Source organism: Macrobrachium rosenbergii, chromosome 9, assembly GCF_040412425.1.
Source record: "Macrobrachium rosenbergii isolate ZJJX-2024 chromosome 9, ASM4041242v1, whole genome shotgun sequence".
Classification (NCBI taxonomy): domain Eukaryota; kingdom Metazoa; phylum Arthropoda; class Malacostraca; order Decapoda; family Palaemonidae; genus Macrobrachium; species Macrobrachium rosenbergii.
The window spans coordinates 22,290,998-22,314,538 of NC_089749.1; the positions used below are offsets into that span (position 1 = coordinate 22,290,998).

Consider the following 23,541-nt stretch of genomic DNA (forward strand, 5'->3'; position numbering starts at 1 on the left):
ATATATTTGATTGTAATAACATTTACAAAGAAATTTGTTAAAAAACAGGAAATTCAATACAGCCCTCCACATCTTTCATATATACAAACCTTAATTGATACATCGGGTTATGTGATTAGCATTGTAACTCCATTATTATTATTATTATTTTTTCATAGACTAGTTAACAAGACCTTTGAGTCACATATTTAGACACATAGGTCTTGTTTGAAGAATTTTCTCTTAAATGAAATGTGACATTGGGAATGAGGTCAAGATTAAGAAACTGGAGACTCTAGTGGTGGTATTTAGTAAAGTCAGCCAGAAATTAAACAGTAAATATTGTTGCGTACAACAAAGCCATTAAATTTTGATTTAATTGTGTTCTGTTAATTGGTATAGGCCTGTTCGGTGATGAAGGGATAGTTTTTGGTTGATGAATGAATGACAGAATGTGTTCATTACTATTTTCCTTCCTTATCAAATGATGAAAGTGAAAAGGACCAGAGGCTGAAGATTTATGTTCTCCTCTGCAGGCATCAGCACGGAGTACCACAAGGGGAGGATCAGCTGTTGATGGCCTGGATGATGGTGGGAGTGCTGGGAGAACCACTGCACAGTGTCCTGTATGTGGGCGGCAGTTCCACGGCACCAAGCGGAACTACCTCCTCAATAGGCATTTTGTGATTCACACTGGTGAGAAGCCCTACCAGTGCCCTCTCTGTCCTTACCGTTCAAACCGCAAAAGCAATTTGAAGGTGCACATTCAGACCCGACATGGCTCTCAAGCTTCGGCAACCTACTTCAGTCAAGTACATTCCCCAGAAGGGTGCTCAAGTATTCAGGAGGAAGCATATGGGATCATGTCAGATGTTCTTGCTGGGGATATACCCACGTTGGAGAAACACTCCCTCTCCAATCCCGTGGATGCATTGCAGAACTCAGTCACTGATGGGCAGCATAGTGATAGAAATCCAAGTCTTGTTGCAGCCAGACAAGCAGAAGGTTTGGGCCATTATGCCCAGGATAAAAATGATCATACCAAGCCATCTTTCCAAGACCCTTTACAACCTTCATACAATCCATTTTCTTGATATTAGGAAGCAGTCATAACGTGAAGTTACTGTAGTTGGCCTTCCAGGGGTTGGTTGAAGAACTTAATGTGTATTTGGAATGATTGTATTGTCAGAAGCACATGACGGCACTTTTATCTGTGACCTGATAATTCATGTAAACTGTTTAAATTTGTTTTTGTATTTTGCTGATGATACTGTAGTTTCCTACTTTTTCCCACACTTTAAATTTGTTTTTGTATTTTGCTGATGGTGTTATAGTTTCCTACTTTTTCTCACACTTTATCAGTTTTGTTGTACACTGGTATTGATTTGAAATGTCACTGAAATCTTTGTTAGTAATGTAACCTGAGATGAAGCTTCTTGTTTTATGAACATTGGAAATTACTAATGTTAATAAAATGTTAGTAACTTAATTTAATGAAATGTGGGCATCTTTAACACATGATGCTTGCTTTTTAATTCTTTTGAGCTATTCCTTATATAAGTTGTTCCTTTAAACCTAGTTAAAGAGTAATTTTAAATATTACTGTCATGTGGAGGCACCCAATGTACCATTTCTGCTACATTTCCCAATGTACCATCTCTGCTACATTTTTAGGAACAAATGATACCTAATCTCTTTGAAGTTTCCCAAAGAAGCATCTATACAATATCAGTAAATACAAGAGAATGGATACTAATGCACTGTAAGTCAGAGGGGATGGCTGTATGCAGTGGAGTGCTTTGTAAACATTACACCTAACTGATAATAACCTTTAATATGAGAAGAGATACCATGAAAACTACTAATATATAGACTATGTCACAGGGAAATTCTTAAGGGGCATTGTGGCATCACTGTACTGGACATTTGAGTTGCTTGTGATACACTTTTGGACTTTTTACTAGTGGGTGAGTTTATGCAGGATTACAACTGGTAACCAATCTATGCCAGCCTGGTTTTCCTTGTTATTTTGCAGTTTTGATGTTGACATCCAAAACAGTCCTCCTATCAGTATTTTGCCTTTCAAGATTTTTGTATGTAGGAAACATTTACAAGTTGGTTGATCCTTGAAAACCCCCAGTTTGCCAATTGCCTCTAAAGATTTTTTGTTCTGCATGAAAACATTATAGTACCTATTGCGCTGCAACTTCCTGATTTATGGACCTACCTGTTTGTTAATTAATTTTCATAACTAAGGTCTTGTCAAACTTTCCAGGTAAGCTGTTAAAACAAATGGTTGTTTTCTAGATAGACCTGTTGTCAGGCCATTCAGTTATACTTAAATTTGATTCTCCTGTATGAGATTCTTTTGACATACATCAGCATTGGTGTTGTAATATGCCAACCTCCTGTATTAATCAAAACGAAATTAGACATTGCTTGAAAATAAACACTGGAAATGCTTTAACTGAATATAGACTGTGGCTGATCATTAGTTGAATATATATAATTTATTAATGAACATTTGATGTATTGCTATTGATTGCTGGGTAATCATGGAAGGCTATAGATGAAGACCTAGAGTTCAGGTAGGAAGAGTACAAGACAGAAGAAAGGAGAGAACAAATTTCACATCTAAACTCATTGAGGGGAAACCGGGCATAAAATCAGTGTTGGGTACTGCATTTTTCATTATAAATGGCAAAGTTTACTGGAGAAATAAAGGCAGGTTCATCAGGCAAAGTTTATTTAGAAACAATAACTATTTAAAATATTTTCATAGTATACCATGCAAACTGAGTTGACTAAGTTTATGGTTTTTACTTTTTTCTTTAAGCCTACATAACATGGGGACATCGTTAAAATTTAAAAGTGTTCTCTGAAGAATTTTGTTTCATATTTGAATTTGAGTCCACACAGGAAATTTGTTTTGCAGCAAACCCATTTTGTCACAGTGTTCTGTGATTTGTTGACAATAAATTTTAACATACTTTGCCCAGTATTGTATAAATTTTGAATGTTTGTATTTCAAAATTTGTAAATAAAAAGCATGTTATAAGAATATACGTTTACTTTTGGAATACCTCAAATTTTTTACTCTTGGACTACCTCAAATTTATTTATGGAAGATCATGAGAGTCCTATAATTGATCCTATATGACAATTTGTAGTCTATCTTGAGCTTCCTTTGTAGGGGCTCCTTTTAGTCTTCCTAAACCACACTGACATTTGAATGACTTCACATCCCATGTTCAGTGTATTGGTAAGAAAAATAAATCCTTAGAGACGCTAAAGTGTAGTATTTAAGAGATCACTATTATTTTGCTAAGTGACTCTTTTTGCCAAGCTTAGAAGATTGTTATGAGGTTCCTGTTATCTTGTGTCTTTTGAGAGTGGCTACTTAAACCCAGCCTTTTGCCCTCTGTTCGTTTTTGTTTCTATAAGGCCTGGGGTCGATGAGGCCATCAAGTTTGCCATCCCTTTGACTTATACTTAAAAAGATACAGCAGCCCCCAACTTATTAGAAGTTAGTACTTATTAGCTACACTATTGTGATAGCTTTGTGGAAGGGAACGGTTTTAGAAGTGATGTGTTTTATGGATAAATTTCCTCTAAATTGGCTGGTGTGTGAAGTCCTGGCTAGCATAGGCTAGAAACTGTATGGAATTACATTATTGATTAGTTATGCATGTTGTCCTTGGAATGTCTTGAGTACTCAAAACATTCTTCCTACTTGCAAGATTTGGCTGCCTATCAGGTCAGACTCCTGAAGTGTATGATATATTAAATTGGGTTCTGTGTGAAAATCACAAACTTGGGGTCAACATGTTCCATTCGTCCTTCGTGCCAGGGTCTTCTGGACTGTGGAATTCTCACGTCTTGTTTTGTTTTTTGTGAATCATTTTATCTACCTGTTTTGAGAGGTGGGTTTGTCATCACTTATGGTGAGAGTTGCAGTGAAATGCTTTTCACCAGAAATGCTGACAAATGGGAATTTATCAGATGGAATTGGCTGACACTAATTTAGGAGTCCGAATATAAATTGTGAGCGTTCTATATTCCTAGCTCTTGTTATTCCAAACTTATTATCAGCGTTTTGAAGCTGAAATCCCCGTATCCTCTTTAGGACAGATTTTGCTCTGTTGTACAGAGTGTACGATGTTCTCTTATCCTTGGAAACCTCTGGAGCAGATTATTGAAGTGGGTTCGGGTGATCGTCTGGAACTGAGTAAGATTAATGATTACGTAATTAATTAAATATTATCTGGTAAGTACCAGTTTTAATCTGTGTTAAAATGGAACGAGTTAAAGAATTTGGGTTGATTTAATGTCTTAAAATCTCATTCTAGTGAAATTCTTGTTTGATAAGTGGCATTGTAGTTTGATGTGCTGCAAATCAGTCAATCAGTGCCATGTTTGATTTGTTGGGTTGAAAAGTTGTTACTGTGAAATTATTTTTTAGTTTTTCTGCCATACTTTTTTCTGAATATTGTTAGTTTATATATTACCTTATTTATAGACCCAACAGGGGTGCATTCCCGATGACTTTTCGTAGGCTGAATCAAGGTGAAGTTGAGTCGGGAACTTTTCAACGTAATCATCTTCTAATTACGTGTTATGTAACAAGAATCGTTATGTATTGCAATGTTATATTTGTAAAAGTGGTTTTGTGTATTTCTCAATATATGCAAGTGCATTACACGGAAGTCATTAGTAAAGAAAGTTTAGTAAACACCGGAGACAAATTTTTGTTGTTGATTATGTCGTTGTGATGATTAGGTTATGTAGAATAGGATTTTTAGGGTTTTATTTATGACTGATAACATCTTCCACTTGACTACTGATCATTTAGAGCATGCTAAGAGGAAGGAGAGAGAGAGAGAGAGAGAGAGAGAGAGAGAGAGAGAGAGAGAGAGAGAGAGAGAGAGAGAGAGAGAGAGAGAGAGAGAGTTTTAGTGGGAGAGCCTCTGCCAACCCGACAGAAGAAAACGAGGGCTTAAAAGGCGACCTTTTGCTCTTGTGTTTCAGAGAGAGATCCTCCCTTGTCCACCGTCCCCTTCGCCGCGACAGCACCACCACCCTCACGCCCCTCCTCCTCCTCATCATCTCGTGCCTCCCTCTCCTCGCCCTCACGTCAAAGAGACGGCAGCAGAAGGAACTAGAGGAGGAGGAGGAGGAGGAGGAGGGGGAGGAGGAAGCAGCTCGGATGGTGAAGGTGGCCAGGCCTGGAAGGAGTTGACCTGTACCGTATGCAACAAGACGTTCCACGGGAGGAACAGCAAGTCGAACATGGAGCGCCATATGCAAATTCACACGGGGGTCAAGCCCTTCCAGTGCCCCCTGTGCCCTCACCGGGCAAACCGGAAGGGCAATCTGAAGACCCACATAGAGGCTAGGCATGGAAAGGATATGTTTGTGTGTTTGAGTGATATGTAGAAGAAAAAGGGAAGGAATGTTTCCACGAGACACCATTGTGTTATACTCCTGTCACCCCTCCCAAAACCTGATGGTATTGAGTAGTATTTTGTCCAGTTAGAAAAATAGCAATAGAATTATATATCGGTAATTTCCAGAAAAAAGATTCAAGTTTTGTTTTGTGAATACCAGTGTGAATGAGAGAAGGAAAAGTAGTTGTTTTTGTTCTGTACTAACAGAGGGTACCTGCTGTTGATGTGATTTCGCCTCGCTTTCATGGGCCTGGGTTGGAAACATTTTCATCTGGGATACACCAAATATTTTTCCATATTTGTGCATCTGCTCATATATGCAGCAGGGTGAAGCAAAAATGTCCAATTTGAAATTTGATTCCTGATGTCTCTGGAGTTAGACCTGACGATTATTTCTTTTGTTAAAGTTCATTTGGTCCAAGATTAAGATAATGTAGAATATGGCAGAAAAAAAATCATGAAAAGTTTGAACGGTAATGGAAGTCATTTCAAGTATTTATTTGTGTATATGTTTCCAGTTTGTGTGCACCTGAAGTAATCCACCAATTTGAATATGTAAAATATTTGTTGTAGTGCTGCATGTTAAAATTTGTTACGTGCGTTTGTAATAAGACAATCTGTTTGCATTATACGGGATGAAATGAGGTTGTAATCGTCGCTAGTCTCTTGGATGTCAATAAAGGTTCCTTACGGGTTGCCTGTAATAGCAAGAGTCTTGGCTGGCGTATGGCCTGCTTTGTCTAACAACAAAAACAACAAACTTAGAATTTGGAAACAGACTGTCATTTGATGTTGCGGACCAATTTTTGTGCCATCTTTTCACTTAAATAAAGGAACTAGCACATCCATTCATCAAAAGTTTAACTGTGATTACAATTGCACCCATTTCCTTGGTGTCTGAAGTGTCTGGAATGTATAAAGCACACTTACTACCTTTCGCTGGTAGGTAATGCACATAACTGCAATAAAATCTAGAGGATTTTCGTGTTACTTGGGTTCACTCTAATCGAGATCTGAAAGTGTAGTGCACGCATCCATCAGTAACGTGTATAACTGTCCTTTTAGACCAGAGCAAGGCCATTTAATTTTTTGTTTTCCCTTTCCTCTATGCCGCATTGTCACTCCGGATTACCAACACATTTGCCTCCTACAAAAAACGGAAGCCTCACCGAATTTGTTGACAAAACTTAGGTTGCGTCCGTCAGTGAGCAGGGCAAGAAAAGAAGTATTTTATAGGAGCTCACTTTCTTCCCCGACTGCGATAAGTTAAATATTTTTGTTTTTTGTTTAAGGCAGTTTTTCAGTTTTGAAGCTTACGAAGTAAGCATGGTGATGACGAATTTCAGATTCACCTCCCAAAAATTTCTTTTGTAGGAACACACCGAATACACCATATTTCTCTGTCCTTGATAATTTCATTGATTTTTATCTGTTCTGAAGAATATTTCTCCCCTGAAAGTGTGTCAGTGAGTGTGGCAGTGAAGAGCGTTTGTCTTTTGTCGTCCACAGGCCCCCCACCCCCTGCAGCGGAGTAGGGTCCTGGTGTGTCCCGTGTGCGGGCGCAGGTTCGAAGGCAAGGACCAGGCCAAGAAGTCCAAGTTGGAACGGCACATGCGTATCCATACTGGAGAGCGGCCATTCCAGTGCGACTTTTGCCCCTACAGGGCCAAATACAAGTGGAACCTGAAGACTCACTTGCATCTAAGGCACTCTGATCTCTTTCACCTTCAGAATACTCTGCAGCGATAAGAGTTGCGTTCTAGACTTTTTTTTTGACAAATGCCGCCACACTGGATTTAGGAATGAGTGTTTTATGTTTGTCTGTTCTGGTAAATCACACCACGGGGAAAAGAAGATGAATGATGTAAAGTTTACTTATACAACGCACAGCAGTAAATTGGGCGGGGATGTTTTAGTTGACAAAACGTATCATAGGGAATTGAAATGAATTTTTTTCGAGTGTTTGACAAAACACACTACAGTGAAATGAAATCTTTATGAATTTGGCTAAGTACATTAGCAAAAAGAGGAATGGATGTTTTGTTTGCATATTTGGACAAAGTAGATTACAATACAACAAGAAAGCGGTTTTTGGGCAAAATATGTCCCTAAATTGCACATGCTGGAATGGCATCCAATTTGAATATATATTTTGTTATACATAAACTGAAAATTTGTTTGCATATGTATTTAGCATATTGAAGAGAAATGTAGCAAAGTGAAAGACACATTATTATTGTTAATTTTGTTTCCTTTAGTGATCAATACATTCCAGACTTTTGCTAAAGTCATTTGAATAATTAAAAAGCTTAGCAAGAGGGAAGTTTTTGGATTGGTTTGAAGCAGAAGAATTTGAAAGTTATTTTTCTTTTATATAAATGTTGTGGGATGTAGGTGATACTCTCTGTAGTTGGCATAACAATGTTATTTCCATATGAAATTTGTTATTTGTTAATTTGTTCAGATACTGTGAACGTTATCAGAATATAATTTTTTATTTACGGTTTTTACCGTTATAATTTTGGGTACATTTAAGTTTGATCATGAATCACAACGTTTTGATTTGTACAATGGAAAAGCGTATATGTTTGGTTTCTTTTTATGGTTCAGATACAAGTTCCAGATTCCATGCTCAATCCCAGTCTTTGATAGCTAATAACACTGTGCTAGTTTAAGACGGGTAGAAAGCAGCAATTACTGAACTGTCTACGGGGATGTGTTACTAGTGAAGAGTGTTTGCTGGTTTGACCAACTGTCGGTTTGTGTATGTGTTGCTAACGTAACCTGTCAAGGAATATTAACTGGTTGAAAACTGTTAGAGTCTGTTTGCTAGCATCAGATCTTTATCAAGATATTCCTTATTCTTGAAGAATTGTGCATCATTGCCTGTTATCCTTTAAGAAAGAGCTGAGAATTTGTCGTAATCAGTGACATTATATATGAGAAAAAAATTGCCAGTATTGTAAATTAAATAGGGAACTGCATGAAAAATTCCAAATGTGATTAGCAGTGGAATATTTATTATTGTAATCATATCAAGGTCACGTGGTTGACGTTTACTGTAATTTCATTTTGGATTGTTGAAGGGATTGTTCTGTTGTGTGGAAGCTCCAGTGTTGTTTTTTATTTCTGGTAAGTTGTACATAACCATACCCAGCACTAGTACAATCAGTATGTCTAGAGAATGTACACTGTCTTATGGAAAAAAAGTGATAGCATGTGGTTTTTACTTGTATCCTTTGTAGAATAAAGGAATAAATACGATTTTCTTATGTTTCACTTGGTTCCCCTAGAGTGCTGTATTCATGTGATCATTTCTCTGTATAGTCTCGGGTGTATTTATACTTTACTCGTGTCGAAGGATGGTTCATTGTGTATTTACACCTTGGTTGCCAGATAGGTTGTTGCCTTAATTGATTTCTGGTGGCGCTCAGATCAAACTCAGGAATTCCGATAGGGAATGTTCTTCATATTCTGCATTTCCTTCTGGAGATATTAGGATCACAGATTAGATAACGTATCCAAATAGACGAGGAAAGCACGAAGCTAAGAATTCTGGGAGGGATATGTTTGCTGCGTACGCGTTTCCTGGTAATTGTGACCAGTTGCATTCAGTCTCCATGTACTCCTGTTAGGCGTTGTGTTGACTGTCCTGTATAGGGTCTGCAAAGCTATTGATAGGACTAGATCGACTGATCTACTTTTTTGTAGTTTTAATGGAAGAGGGAGAGCTCTGTGTGCGCACCATAGGTGTGTTTGTATAACTATTTATGGTAAATCATTAATTTATGTTTTGAGCGCTTGGTCATTTGTGGGTACACGGTTTGTATGTCCGTGTGTGTGTGTGTGTGTGTGATGCTTCTTATATCACTGTCCCTTCCTCTACACACTCACACACACACATACACACACCACCCAGCTATGCAAAAGAACGATCCCATCTGAAAACCACCTTCTGTCTTCCGCAGGTGGTGGGTGGTAGTGTTGGGGTCCCGGAGGAGACAGACGGGCCCCTGAACCCCTCCTCCTTGGTTGGGCCTGGGGGGGCTCCTGACAGTGTCATGGGGGCTGGGTTGATGTCAGGAGCAGGAGAGGCTGCGACCGCTCCCTCGGCAGATCCATTCCAAGGACCTGGCTGCGGCGGCGATTCGGTGCCCGCCCTCCAGTGCCCGGATTGCGGCAAGCTCTTCTACGGCCGCAACCGGAGGCAGCTGGTGGAGAGGCACCGCATCATCCACACGGGCGAGAGGCCCTTCCAGTGCCCGCTCTGCTTCAAGAGGATGAACGTCAAGCACCACCTCACGAGGCATCTCAGGACGGTCCACCTCAATCAGTGGGAACATCTCAGTAAACTCAATCTCGTCTGAGGTGGAAACTTTCTGTCTAAGACAGTGTGTTTGGGGAACATTTTTCTTCACGCAGAGACCCACTCAGTTACATTGGGAACATTCGATAAGCTGAGACTCATCTGATATGGAAACCTTTTGGTGGTCTTAGTGCTTGAGGGGATTTTTTTTTTTTTTATTTGAAGTAGAAGCCGGTAGGACAAACACCAATTCTTGTACCATGCCCTGGCCTGAAGGATACAAGGATTGAAGGTTGTACGAGTCAAGTATTTAGTATCATTATACTTCGTTCAAGCACAGGTGATGGATCTCTTCCTATTTGAAAATCTGACTTCGTCGTAAAACAAGTTTCATAATGTTTCATCTGTTTTGCAATATTTTTTTCTATGGCAAATATACAGTTATTACTCATATATAAATTAATGTGATATTTAAGAGAATTCAGATTATTTTAAAGCATATCACGCAATATTTTTCTTGTGGTGGGGCTGGGGTTTATTGTTGCTAATTGTTTCTATATAATTTTACTGTATGAAATTCACGTCAATACGCTGGACTCTGAAGGAGGAGTCGAGAGAGCGGTAAGAAAGGGTAGATGTAGCTTGGATGAAATGGAGAGAGATAGCTAGACGACTAGTACATAAAAATTCCCCATTAGTGGAGAGAGAGAGAGAGAGAGAGAGAGAGAGAGAGAGAGAGCGAGCGCAAAGACTTACACTGGGTACTCTGTGCAATAGAAACTTGAGCTCTGACAAGTAAAATAGAGATTTTAAAAACCTGTGACCACAGAATGTTAAGATACCTGGCCGGAGTATGATGGGAAGATCACATCACGAATGAGGGATTGGTGGAGAGATGTAGCATCGAGAGTCTGATAAGGAAGAGGCCGAGCTCTCAGATTGAGATGATGTGGACATGTGAAGAGAATGGGAGACAAGCGGTTGGTCAAAAACGCAATAGACGCGCAAGTAGCAGGTGGCCTAGGAGATCTTGGAGAACTAGACCTGATGAAAGTTCAGGCAGAAAGAGAGGAGTTGAAGGAACTCGCATTATACCTCTTAACCTCACAAAGGAAAAAGCTGTCTTTGTAGCGTTTATAATGATGATGACGATAACCACAGCTTTTGTAAGTTTATACTTACCTAGTAGTGAGCAACATGTATTTTCCAGACACGGTCTCCTCGTTGCCAACTTTTGCTGGTATAGAACGTAGTATTTTTTTCCAAGTCCCAGTAATAATAGTTACTCAGATGAAACTTTGTTCATGAGGGTAATGATAGTCATGTTAATGAAGGTGGTGTTTTCCGTAACTTTTGCTCTCAGGCTCTCGAGAATAAACTTACCTGGAATGAAGGAAAAGGTTTAAACATAATCACATTAAAGAAGTTTGGGAACTACAGAAATTTAGTTATGCTTAGTGACGAAGAGTCAGTGATTGTTGAGGCATTGTTGCAATACTTGTTGCATCTGTAAAATGGAGTAAAAGAATGTTTGAGCAAGAGAATTAATGAAACTGTTAGCACTAGTAAAATATGCAGTCAAACTGAAATATTGGGAATTAATTCAAATTAAGAGAGCGTTGATAACATGCTAAGAACTTGGGTATTAGAATGTTTAAAAACGATAAAGCTCTGGCATAATTCAGAAAAAATGCACAAAATTATTATAAGGAATAGTAAATAAACATGAAAGGAAACATAAGAGTGAATGATAAAGGAATGCAGTCCTTATGCCACATCAGTTCTACTTTTAATTGAGCACCAGCTGTGATTCTTTTCTCAATAAAACGTATTATCCGGAAATTTTGTTTCATGTGCCAGTTCCCCCCAAAATGTATTTTTTTGAATAATATATTTTAAACCGAATAATGACAAAGTATTGGGGTATTTGTGCATATATGAATAAGAGGTTTTCTTCCAAAAAAAATTACATCCTATAACTTTTACGATAAAAAGTATGTTTATCGGTTTCATTCTGATGATACTTCATGTATGTTCAACTATTATTATTATTATTTTTCCCTAATCTTAACTAGTTTCATCTGTCCTCAGAGTTAAACCCAGTTTTCCTTTCACCAGTATTTTGCCCAGTTTTTCCTCTTTCGTAATTTTAACTTATTTTTCCGACAACAGTTTTACCCAGTTGATGTTCTGCTGTGAACATTTTCCTCTTAAGTTTCCTTTTCTTTACATATTTATTTCCTTCACCATAATCAGATTCACTTTTTACCCCCAGTTTAGTCAGTTGAGCCCTTCCCCGTAATATTACCCAGATGTATTTCTCCGGAATTTCACATAAAATTTTTTTTTCACAAATTTTAGGTGATCCGTCCAAAATAAGTAGTTATAAATATTTATAACTACTTTTATAGTTATAAATATTCCTGTTGTCAGTAACTGGTCTTATAAATAAAAAAAATTGTTGTAACTTTTTTTTATCTTTGTCGGGCCTGAGGTGTAAATGCGATGCACTCGAAGTTTATTTACTCGTTGATTTTGTCTTCCAATTTGTTGCTAGGTGGAGTTGGAAGTGTGTGTGTGTGTGTGTGTGTGTGTGGGTGTGTTGTATTTGATATTAGTTTTCTGTAAAAGAAAACTATTGAGATGGCCCTCAGATCTTGAAAACTATTGAGGCTAGAGGGCTGCAAATTGGTATATTGATCATCCACCCTCCAATCATCAAACATACCAAATTACAGCCTTCTAGCCTCAGTAGTTTTTATTTTATTTAATGTTAAAATTAACCTTGATCGTGCGTCTGGCACCGCTGTAGGCTCCAACAACACATGCAACCACCGGTCTGTGGCTGTGAGTTTTATGGGCCGCGGTTGAGAGTTTCATGGGCCGTAGGTGAGTTTCATACAGCATTATACACTGTACAGAAAACTCGATTGCGCCTAAGAAATTTCCGCGCATTTTTTTTACCTGTTTTTTTATAACCCTTCAGTGACATTTATTACAACTGGTTAAGTATGACTTTGGTTTGAACTTCCAAGCTTGAAAGGATTTTGAAATTCCAGGTTTGAAGAGTATGGAAGGTCAGGTTCCAAGAGTTTGAAAGTTAAGAGATTGAAGTTTGAAGTTCAAGGTTTAGAGAAATTAGGAAGGCCGGGTTTAAGGTTCGAAATTGTGGGCTACAGTGAGCTTGAATGTTCATGTTTAAAGAATTTTAAATGACAAGTTTTAAAGTTTAACATTCCGGGGTTAGAGTTTGGAATGACAGGATGCATGAGTTTGAAACTTTAGAGATTAAAAAGCCGCGAAGTTCCCAGTTCAGAGAAAATGTTAAATTTCCCAAGGGAGAAAGGTTGATCTCTTCACTTTAACTGATGCAGACAAATGGAAGGGCCAACCCAATACCCGCAACTAGCCAAGACTCAGAGAAAACCAGGAAAAGGAGGAATGGGAGGTTCATAATAGGGGGTCTGGGAAAAGGAGGGAGGAAGGGAGTTCTCATTGTTCAATAGTATATATATATATATATATATATATATATATATATATATATATATATATATATATATATATATATATATATATATATATATATATATATAGAGAGAGAGAGAGAGAGAGAGAGAGAGAGAGAGAGAGAGAGAGAGAGAGATTTACATTTTGCAAAGTGACGGTTTTTTTTGTGCGTGTTTTAGTCGAGGGAAAATGATCATTCCAAGTCGGAATCAAATTCCAGCTTGTTTGAAAAATGATTACTGGTTTGAACATGCGGAGTGTCTGAGTACCAATGTTCAAGTTAGCATTTTCGAAATTGATGGTTGTAAAAGTGTTTTATTTTTTATTGTTTATTTATTTAATTTTTTTTTTTGGTAAGTTGAAGGTTCCTGGGTTTGTTGATATTGTTGCTGCCATGTAAAGACTCATTTTAATTGATTTGTTTAGTATTACTCCAGAAGTTCAAGCGAAGGTGCAATTCAATACATCCCTAATACTATTCTCCTTGCATTTTAATATTATTTATCTATTTGTTATTTCATTAATTTCCTTTTTTTTTCTTCTTTAATAAGTGGGATCTCTTCTATTTGTACTACCCTTTACCTCCTCTTACTTGTTCGTAATGAACACTTTATATTCTTTGGAAGCTTGAATTTCAAGTTAGTGGCCCCTTTGGTGGGCTTGTTCCATATGAATAGGTTTCATCTTCTGAATAATAATAATAATAATAATAATAATAATAATGATAATAATAATAATAATAATAATAATAATAATAATAATAATAATAATAATAATAATAATACACGAAACGGCTAGTCATTGCGTGGTTAAACAAACAAAATAACGTGAAAGCCATGTCATCCCTATGATGATAAAAATTGGAAAACTAAGTAGTATCTAATTGATAACAGACCTCAAAACAAGAGAAAGACAAATTTGATAATTCCCTCCAAACATGAAAGCTTGACCTAAAATTAGAATTTGGAAAAAATAGCGTCTAGGTGATGATAGACATGTAACGAAGAAAACTGGAGATTTATGCCCCAAAATTGAGAGTTAATAAAAAAAAAATACCATCCATGTAAAAGTGAGAAATGAATAAGATTTAAATCATTTTAGAAAAAAGACACAAAGTAAAGATTCCATCAGCAGTCTTGTTCACTGAGAGTGGACCTTTTATATATTGCAGAGAAGACCTTCATCTCCAACGCTGATGCTGTTCGGCTTGCAGCAACAACAACAACAGCAACAGGCACAGCAGCAGCACCAGCAGCAGCAGCAACAGCAGCAGCATCAGCGATCCGGTAACAGCAGCGGCACTCCCTTAGGAGGGACCAGCAGCGTGGGAGGCGCCGTCGGCGTCAGCAACTTCGTCTGCAGCGTCTGCTGCAAGTCCTTCCTGAGCGGGTGGGAGCTGCGGCGGCACCTCCACGCCCACGCGGACGCCCGCCCCTTCTGCTGCCCCTACTGCAGCCACCGGTCCAACTTCAAGCACAATCTCAAGAGCCACGTCAGGAGCATCCACCCGGACAAGCCCTTCACCTTCACCGTGGACGCCGGCGTCTTGGTCAAGGACAATTAGGGGAGAGATGGGAAGGAAGGAAAGAAGGAAGGAAGGAAAGAAGGAGTCGATAATTAGGATAAGAAAGAAGGACAAGTTAGATTAAGGTTTACGGAAAGAATCTGGATAATGTGGGAAAAAAAAGTGAGTATTAGAAGAGAGTGAGAAAGACGAAAGATGAGACAATGAAAGTCATTGTCCTTGTGGAGAGTAATAAACAAGGAGCAGAAGGAACAAGGTGAAAATATTAGATGATTAGAACAAGAAAGAAGAATAGAGGAAATAGCATCAGGAAGAGTAACTAGGATAAGCGAATGATGATTAGACTGAAGGAAGATTTAGATGATAGAAGGATTAAGACAATTAGATTGAATGAAAAAGTAACTAAGGCGGAAGAGTAGATCATTTGCGAAGCGAAGAAAGAAATACTGAGAAAGATTACCATAAGAAAGGTAATAAAAGGAGATGATTTTGAAAAGGAAGGAGGAAAAAGATGGATGACAATAAGGAAGAATATATTTATTTTGGAAGAGGGAAACAATCAGAGGAAGGAAGAATATGCAGAGTGAATAATCATGGAAAGAAAAGGGGAAAATATAGTTATTATAATGAAGAATGAAAAGCAGTCATTATTGGAATGAGAAAATAACAAAGGGGAAAAAATCAGAGTAATGATGAATGAAAGCACGAAAGTTCATAATTAGAAAGTGAAGAGGAAAAAAAAGCAGTTAGAAAAGGAAGACGTTTAAAAATGTAAGATAAAAGGGAAGAAGGAAAGGCACGGTACTTAAAAAAAGAAATAAAAAAAGGAGAAGTGAAGCAAAGTTTAGAGTAGGAAATCGGAAAGTCGAGCAATAAATAAAAACCGTTCTCTCCACTCATTCTTATAAGAACCGTTATTGGAAACATTCTTTTGTTTGATATTTTTTCCCGTGAAGAAAATCAGGACATTTCGGTTATTTATTTTTGTGGTGTTTGGTGTCATTTCCAAGCAGCAATGCTGCAGTATGAATCTCGAGCCATTGCGGTGTTCTCAAGCTGAGAAGGAACAACTTTTGAATGTGTTCATTTGACAGATTTGAAGTGGAATAAAGAATAAAGACAGCCATTAATACAATGAAACCGTATGATCAGTCTTAAGTATAACTGAAGATATATTAGTATTGTTCTTATAAAATAGCGTGGAGTTGTAGGAGGTGCACATTATTATTTTCAGAAAATATAGAGGGCTTAAAGGAAGTAACATTCATGTCGTTATTATTTCTGCTGTAAAAAAATGTAGATTTCCAAGGTTGGTTTATCTTATCATCTATTTTGAGTGGAATCCAACTGTACTGTGATTGACATCAGAAGAGGATCAGATTCTCATTAAGTAGCATGGAGTCTCCTATAAGTTTGTTCTTGTATATTCATTTTGCATTTCATTTGAAGTTATGCTTGGAATTTGAAAGGTGGAAGGAGGGATTTTCCTCAATTCTTTTCATTTTTGAAAGGTTATGGACTTATTTTTTTTTTTTTTTTACCCGTTTCCCTGTATTTATTTTTTATTTGGAATTCTGTATTACTGATGTTGTTGTTGTTATATGTTTTGGTCTTCCCCTGTTTCAAGGTTATTCATTCATTCAACCCCCAACATCTCGCCACCAAACCTTACCACAAGTAGTTGACAACATCGATGTTAAAACTGATGCCACTCAACCCCAGTCCTGCCAACAGTAGCGCAACTTCAATACTTAAAAAAAAAATGGGTATTTGTGAACTGACTCAAGTGCTGACACCAATATTATCAGGTAGTCACAAAATTTGGTGACGAGATGTTGAGTGATGTTAGAAAAGGTGCTAATTTTAAACTGCATTCAGTTGCATATGGGGTTTAGGAATTTTCATTTCTTACTTGATTTACTTTAATTTTTTGGCACAATGACAAAACATTCAAGTTTAGGATCTACATGATTGTATCTGACATCGAGTTTTTTCTGGTAATTTTTATACATGGCTTTTATATGGTGGTTTCTGAGTTTCTGCACTGGGACCCATTGCTAATGGCACCAAATCCCTAAGGTATGCTGGACATTTTAGTGATTATTTTACGGGAAATTTCTCGTTCATTTTGTTTCACTGTGTAGTCGTCCAAAGGAATTTTACAGTGTGACACAGTTACTGAGAGTTGAAAATTAAAAAAGAACTTGTAAATAAATCCAGTGAATTCAGACAGAAAAGGACTGAAAGGGTGATAGCTGACTGTGATTTTGAAAGCAGAGACGATCGCAGATTTAGATCGAATCTGATGGAGTTTCAGATCTTGGTTTATTTCTCTGTAAAACATTTGCAAATAAAGTAAGTGTAGTTATGGAATGGTGTTTCTTTTGAGGTCACCCTTTACTTCCGAGGAAAAGTTTTCCCTCTCTTTCTGTATCTCATGCAAAGACGGATTGCAGGTTTATATTGTACGCTCTGTACTTTTTCAGACCCTTGTACCCCAAATGTATTTTGTAATACACGAAATTACATGAGTGTCTGGTTAATTCAATGGTATTCCGGCCAGAGCCTTAAAACATAATTAGGGAAAACACGGGTCCTGGTTTTATGGGCTGTTTGCATTTGAAATAGAGAATGATTATTGTAGGGGACGGTAAATGCTCTTGCCAACACAACTGCCGATCCTATTGCCTGAACTAGCAAGTATTTTAAGGCGGCTTCTGAAGAAAAGGTTTTTTGTTTTGAGAAGATGAGGGGGATAAATGAAAGGAGGTTGAGTTCTAGTGAATCATGAAGGCGATGAGACGGCAGTTGCAGCCCCTGTAATAAGTGTTGAGGAGAAGAGTCGTGTTGAAGGATGAATTGGTAGTATAGAAAAGAGAAAAAGTTTTCAAATACTTTTTGCTTTTTGAGCTCAAATGTGATGAGAGGCAAATGAACACTATCACGGATTAATATTAAATCACAAATATTTGCATGTTTGGCAGATAGAAGGAAACGTCCCAATCTGACATTTTTAACTGTGCAGAATTACCAGTTAATTGTTATTAGTATGTAAAAATTTATTCTTTACCAAATCTGTTGGTGTATTGGTATTTTTCGGTAATAATGAATACAAGTATACAGTTATTCTAACATACATACAAATACGTACATATACATGCATAAAAATATAAGCATGTATATGTGTGTATATATACACACACACATATATATATATATATATATATATATATATATATATATATATATATATATATATATATATATATATTATACAGTTTATATGTATATGTGTATATATATATATATATATATATATATATATATATATATATATATATATATATATATATATATATATATATATATATATATATATATTATTCGTACTAATAACATAATCTACATGTATTATTCGCGTAGTAAATGCATTTTAATACTGTACTAAGTCAAGCAAAGATATATATGAAGAGATGCTTTACCTTTTCAGGTGAATTTCGAATTCACGCTAAGTTAGTATATATATATATATATATATATATATATATATATATATATATATATATATATATATATATATATATATACAGTTAGAGTGACGTGGTTGCCCTTTCTTTCGCGTTGCATTGTGGGTAGGATAACCCCGGTCCAGGACCTACTTCGGTCTAACCTATAAGTTAGTGGGTTCGAGTCCAACGTGGGTAGGCCGGATTTATTTCATATATTCTCCTTCAAATCACTAGCGGATGCAGGGGCGGGGGATGACATGGGCACGTGGCCCCCTCCCCCCATGAAAAATAATGACAAAATAATAATATTGAAGATTTAGATAATAACATAAATAAGAAATATAAAAATGGGAAAAAATATAAAAATTATAATATAAATAAAAAAAAGAGAGAATATATATATATATATATATATATATATATATATATATATATATATATATATATATATATATATATATATATATATATATAATACGAAAATTAATTGCCCCAATTTGTGGATCCGCTATTGCTTCAAATGTGAGGAAAACGAGAAGGTAAAAGCTGCAAAGCTTAATAATAATAATAATAATAATAATAATAATAATAATAATATTTTTATCCTTTGGGATAGGTTTTCTTTAAAAAAATAATTTCAGTAGGAACGCTGTTACGAAGTCGGCTGCTGTGCTGTTTCTCGTATGATTTCCAGTCGTTGTTGTTCCATCTGTTGCTTTTCAGCAAGATTGTCGTATGGTTTTTATGTTGTTTTTTTTTTTTTACTTTCCATCTGTTGTTATTGTGCTGTTGTTGCCTTTGTTTTTCTTTTAATTATTGACTTTGATAGTGAGAAGTGAGGGCTTTAAAGTACTCTGCTTCTTTTTTTTTTTAGAGTAATCAGTCATCATAATTTTGTCATATATTTCTTTCACAAAAATGTTCGTATGATGTTATTCCATGTGGTATTTCCACTGAGGTAAGATTGTATCGCCGTAGTAATAGATTATTTGACTGAAGATGTGCTCACTATGAATAAAACTCTTGAGCCACTCAAGAGACGCTGTCTGTATATATGATAAGCATGTATACGCAATATATCCAATCACTATATTATATATATGTATATGTATATATATAATGTATGTATACATATATAGTTATATATATAAATATATATATACATACATATATGTATATTTTATATATTATGTATATATAGTGTATATTTAGAATTGCTGAATCAGATGTTCCTTTGGCGCTGTGCCCTAAGAAGATGTGACTAGAATTGAGTATATGTTTTTGAGATGAGAAATGAACGGGTGAGAATGGTGGGCGTGGACAGAAAGAAAGAGACAGAGAGAAAGAGACAGAGAGGGCGCTGACGCGTGTGTCTTGTGCTTGCAGGCGACGGCCGGTGGCTTGAGTTTGGGCGTCGTCCTGCCGGGTCCTATGACGCCCCTGGAGGCCGCCATGAACCAGACGGCCTCTTCCTCGGCGACTTCTTCTGCGTCGACTTCGTCGGGGGGAGGGCCGAACGAGTATCGGTGCCCCGTCTGTGGGCGGAACTTCACGCGGCACTGGCACCTGAAGCGCCACCTGGCCACTCACCTGGCGGTGAAGCCCTTCCAGTGCCCCTTCTGCCCCCACGCCTCCAACATCAAGGACAACCTCAAACTCCACATCCGAAAGATCCATCCGGGGGAGGCCGTGCCGATGGAGAGAGGAGGGGGAGGAGGAGGAGGAGGAGGGGGCCGGCAGGACTGCTGAAACTCCTGACGGAGGTGCAGCAGAAGGACTGGATTTCAAAACGTATGCATTATTTTATTGCGATGTCTTTTGCGCTTCGTTGCTTTATTAATGTTTCATATTTGAGGGGCTTTTCGTTATGTTACTTCCGCCATTTGTTTTTGTTGGGGTTTTGGGGAGGGGGGGGGCTTTGATTTAATGTTGTGGATTAACGTGTTTTCCTTAAAATGTCTTTCAGTAAAGGTCCTTTAAACAGGGTGGATGTTTCCTTAAGCGTGCAATTATATGTCTTAATATATATATATATATATATATATATATATATATATATATATATATATATATATATATATATATATATATATATATATATATATATATATATATATATATATATATATATATATATATATATATAACATATACTGTATATATGTATGTTTATATATCTGTATATATATAATATATGTGTATATACATATACATACAAATGTTAAGCTATAAATTCATTCATTCGTTGTACTTCGGGAATATCATCGAAGGGGAATTGCAATTGATAAATGATTCGATACCTGGGTGACTCGAACGGCCGACAGTGCTTAGCAACGACAGCAGAATGGTTAGCGACGCCGACTGGAAGTCGTTGACACGTACTGTCGGGTGTTCGAGTCCCCCAGGTGCCGAATCATTTATCAGTTATAACTCCCCTTCGGTGATACGCCTAAGTAGAACGAATTGATATTAAACGGGCACTTTTAGCTTAATGTTTGTTCATAAAATGTCACGGTGATGTGATAAACGTTTATATATATATATATATATAGTATATATATATATATATATATATATATATATATATATATATATATATATATATATAATATAAATATATATATATATATATATATATATATATATATATATATGTGTGTGTGTATGTATGTATGCATGCATATATGTATGTATAATTATGTATATATGCTTGTTATACGCAGAAATACTGTTTATTCCTCAAGAGAAATGAAACACTTGGTATAAATCATGGCTGGTATAGCCTTTAGTTTCCCCAAGACACTTTCATGAGGACTAATACTAAGTGGTAGAAATTTACATTATATATGCTACAGTGACAGTACAAACGAATACACAGACTGTTTGAAAAATAGATTGACACCTGAAACTGGAACAAAGTTGTAAATACTTTTCTTTTATAAATTAGATAAATTGGTCCCACCACTAGAGTTCACGATGGAAATGGAAAATGACGGTAATCTTCCCTTGTTGAATTGCCTAATACATAGCTGTAGTAGTAATGGGTTCAAATACAGTGTGTACGGAAAATATTTCTACCTATGCTCATTTTTATTCTAGCCAAAGCAGTAAAGTAAAAAAAAATCAGTTTGCTGTTAATCAGCTCAGTAGTCTGGTAAAACTAAGGTACACTTTTTTTTCTTCACATTCATGTTTTTAAGCGTACTACGTTTATCTATCCATAAGCATATTGATGATGAAATGGAAATTTAAGTATCCTTCTTTATAAGGCAATGCATTAAGAGCAGCGCACAGGAATTTTTATAACATCTGAGAAACTTAAAATATAAAAAACCTGCTTGTACCACCAAATAATAATAATTTTAAAGACATGCCGTATCTCCTTAAGAACTCTGGGATTGATGTAGCTTTAAGGACCAGAATGCAGTGAAATAGTGCTCATTAAGAACAAGGACAATTTTTATATAGATTAAACGGGAAAATCCTGGGAAACGAGAACAGAACAGCTTAAAATGTATGAGATATGCACAGACCAACAGTCTAATTTTTTTCATGATAGTGAAAACAGTCAGGTCATCAATAGGACAGTGGTTAAAAAGATAGTTTTTCCAGTAATATACTGGAAGAAATGTTATAGAAGCGAATTTCATAAAAGAAAGCTATTGAAAGAATGTAATTATCAGCCAAGGAATGTATGAACTCGATCCATTTGTTTAAAAAAGTATGTAAAATGTGTAGTTTTTAAGGAAAGTAGTTTACCCGAACTTAGAGCAGAGGCGTGAAATAACCCGCAACCCGCATGAATAAACAAGATTTGTAAATGATGCATTAACCTCAGACGCTATTCGGTTTACTGTCAACTCACTTATATTAATTTTTTCCAACCGCCTGTATGTTCGTTTGTTTTGTCACTAATATATATATATATATATATATATATATATATATATATATATATATATATATATATATATATATATATATATATATATATATATATAGCGATTATTTATCATTTCCATCAAGTGATTCATATACAACGAAAGTTACAAACGTCTTCTTACCAATTCACTTCTACCGAAGTAATAGTTTATATATGTTAATGGCGAATAATTTTTAGTTGATATTCACGCTCCAGGAATTAGTGACGGACGAGAATCAGACAGTGACACACTAATCCAGTCGGCCACAAGAGAGGTAGCAGAATACCATCTCCATCAACCCACCCGTCGAACTCAGGTGTTTTGGCGCTTGGAGACGATATCCACCCACCGCCATGTTGACCGCGGTAGTGCGCTTGTTAGTGTGTCACTGTAGTCCTGATTCCTCGTCCGTCGCTGGTTCGACCACGGGACGGTGGACTTATTATCAACTAAAATTTTCGGTAACATATATGAAAATATATTACTTCCGGGAGGTAGAGTGAATTGGATATTAGCGACGTTTGTAGCTTTGATTGTATATGAATCACGGTGATGTGATAAATAGTCATATTACGGCTACGGGCGCATAAAACGACTACACGGTCAACATGGCAGAGTGGGTGGATATCGCTCCAAAACGCAAACACCTGAGTTCGACGGTGGGTTGATGGGAGATGGTATTCACTTATACTCCTTTGTGGCCGCACTGGTTAGTGTCACTGTAGTCCTGATTCTCGTCTGGCCGCTGGTTGATTTCACGGACGGTGGACTTATTATCAACTGTAATTCTTCTTCGTAACATATATGAAAATATATTACTTGAGGTAGAGTGAATTGGATATTAAAGGGCGTTTGTAGCTTTCGACTGTATATGAATCACGGTGATGTGATAAATAATCATGATATGGCCACGCAAGCACAAACGCACTCACACGGTCAACATGGCAGAGGTGGGTGGATATCGCCTCCAAAACGCAAAACACCTGAGTTTGATGGGTGGGTTGATGGAGATGGTATTCACTTATACTTCTTGTGGCCGACTGGTTAGTGTGTCACTGTAGTCCTGATTCCTCGTCCGTCATTGGTCTTCGAATTTACCGGATGTGGACTGATTATCAACTAAAAATTCCTTCTCGGTAACATATATGAAAATATATTACTCGAGGTAGAGGAATTGATATTAAAGGACGTTTGTAGCTTGATTTGTTATGAATCACTGTGATGTGATAAATAGTCATAATATGGCTACGCATGCAAAACGCACTACACGGCCCATGGCAGAGGTGGGTGGATATCGCCTCCAAACGAAAACACCTGAGTTCGACGGGTGGGGTTGATGGGA

At 36.9% G+C, this 23,541-nt stretch overlaps 1 protein-coding gene across 12 annotated transcripts in view; it reads left to right on the forward strand.

The window, feature by feature from the left end:
- Positions 1 to 23,541, forward strand: part of LOC136841573 (longitudinals lacking protein, isoforms H/M/V-like) — a 131,829-nt gene that overhangs the window by 88,547 nt on the left and 19,741 nt on the right. Inside the window, exon 5 of one of the 12 annotated variants that reach the window (XM_067108604.1) lies at positions 19,663 to 20,067. The exons of 6 other annotated variants lie outside the window; for them this stretch is intronic. In XM_067108604.1, the coding sequence (XP_066964705.1) occupies positions 19,663 to 20,025 (363 nt within the window). In that variant the 3' untranslated portion in view covers positions 20,026 to 20,067. Of the gene's footprint in view, positions 1 to 515; positions 3,041 to 5,007; positions 8,691 to 9,394; positions 11,575 to 14,413; positions 15,264 to 19,662; positions 20,068 to 23,541 lie in introns of those variants that run through there. 5 more of the 12 variants (XM_067108601.1, XM_067108600.1, XM_067108598.1 and 2 more) reach the window with 5 other exon arrangements.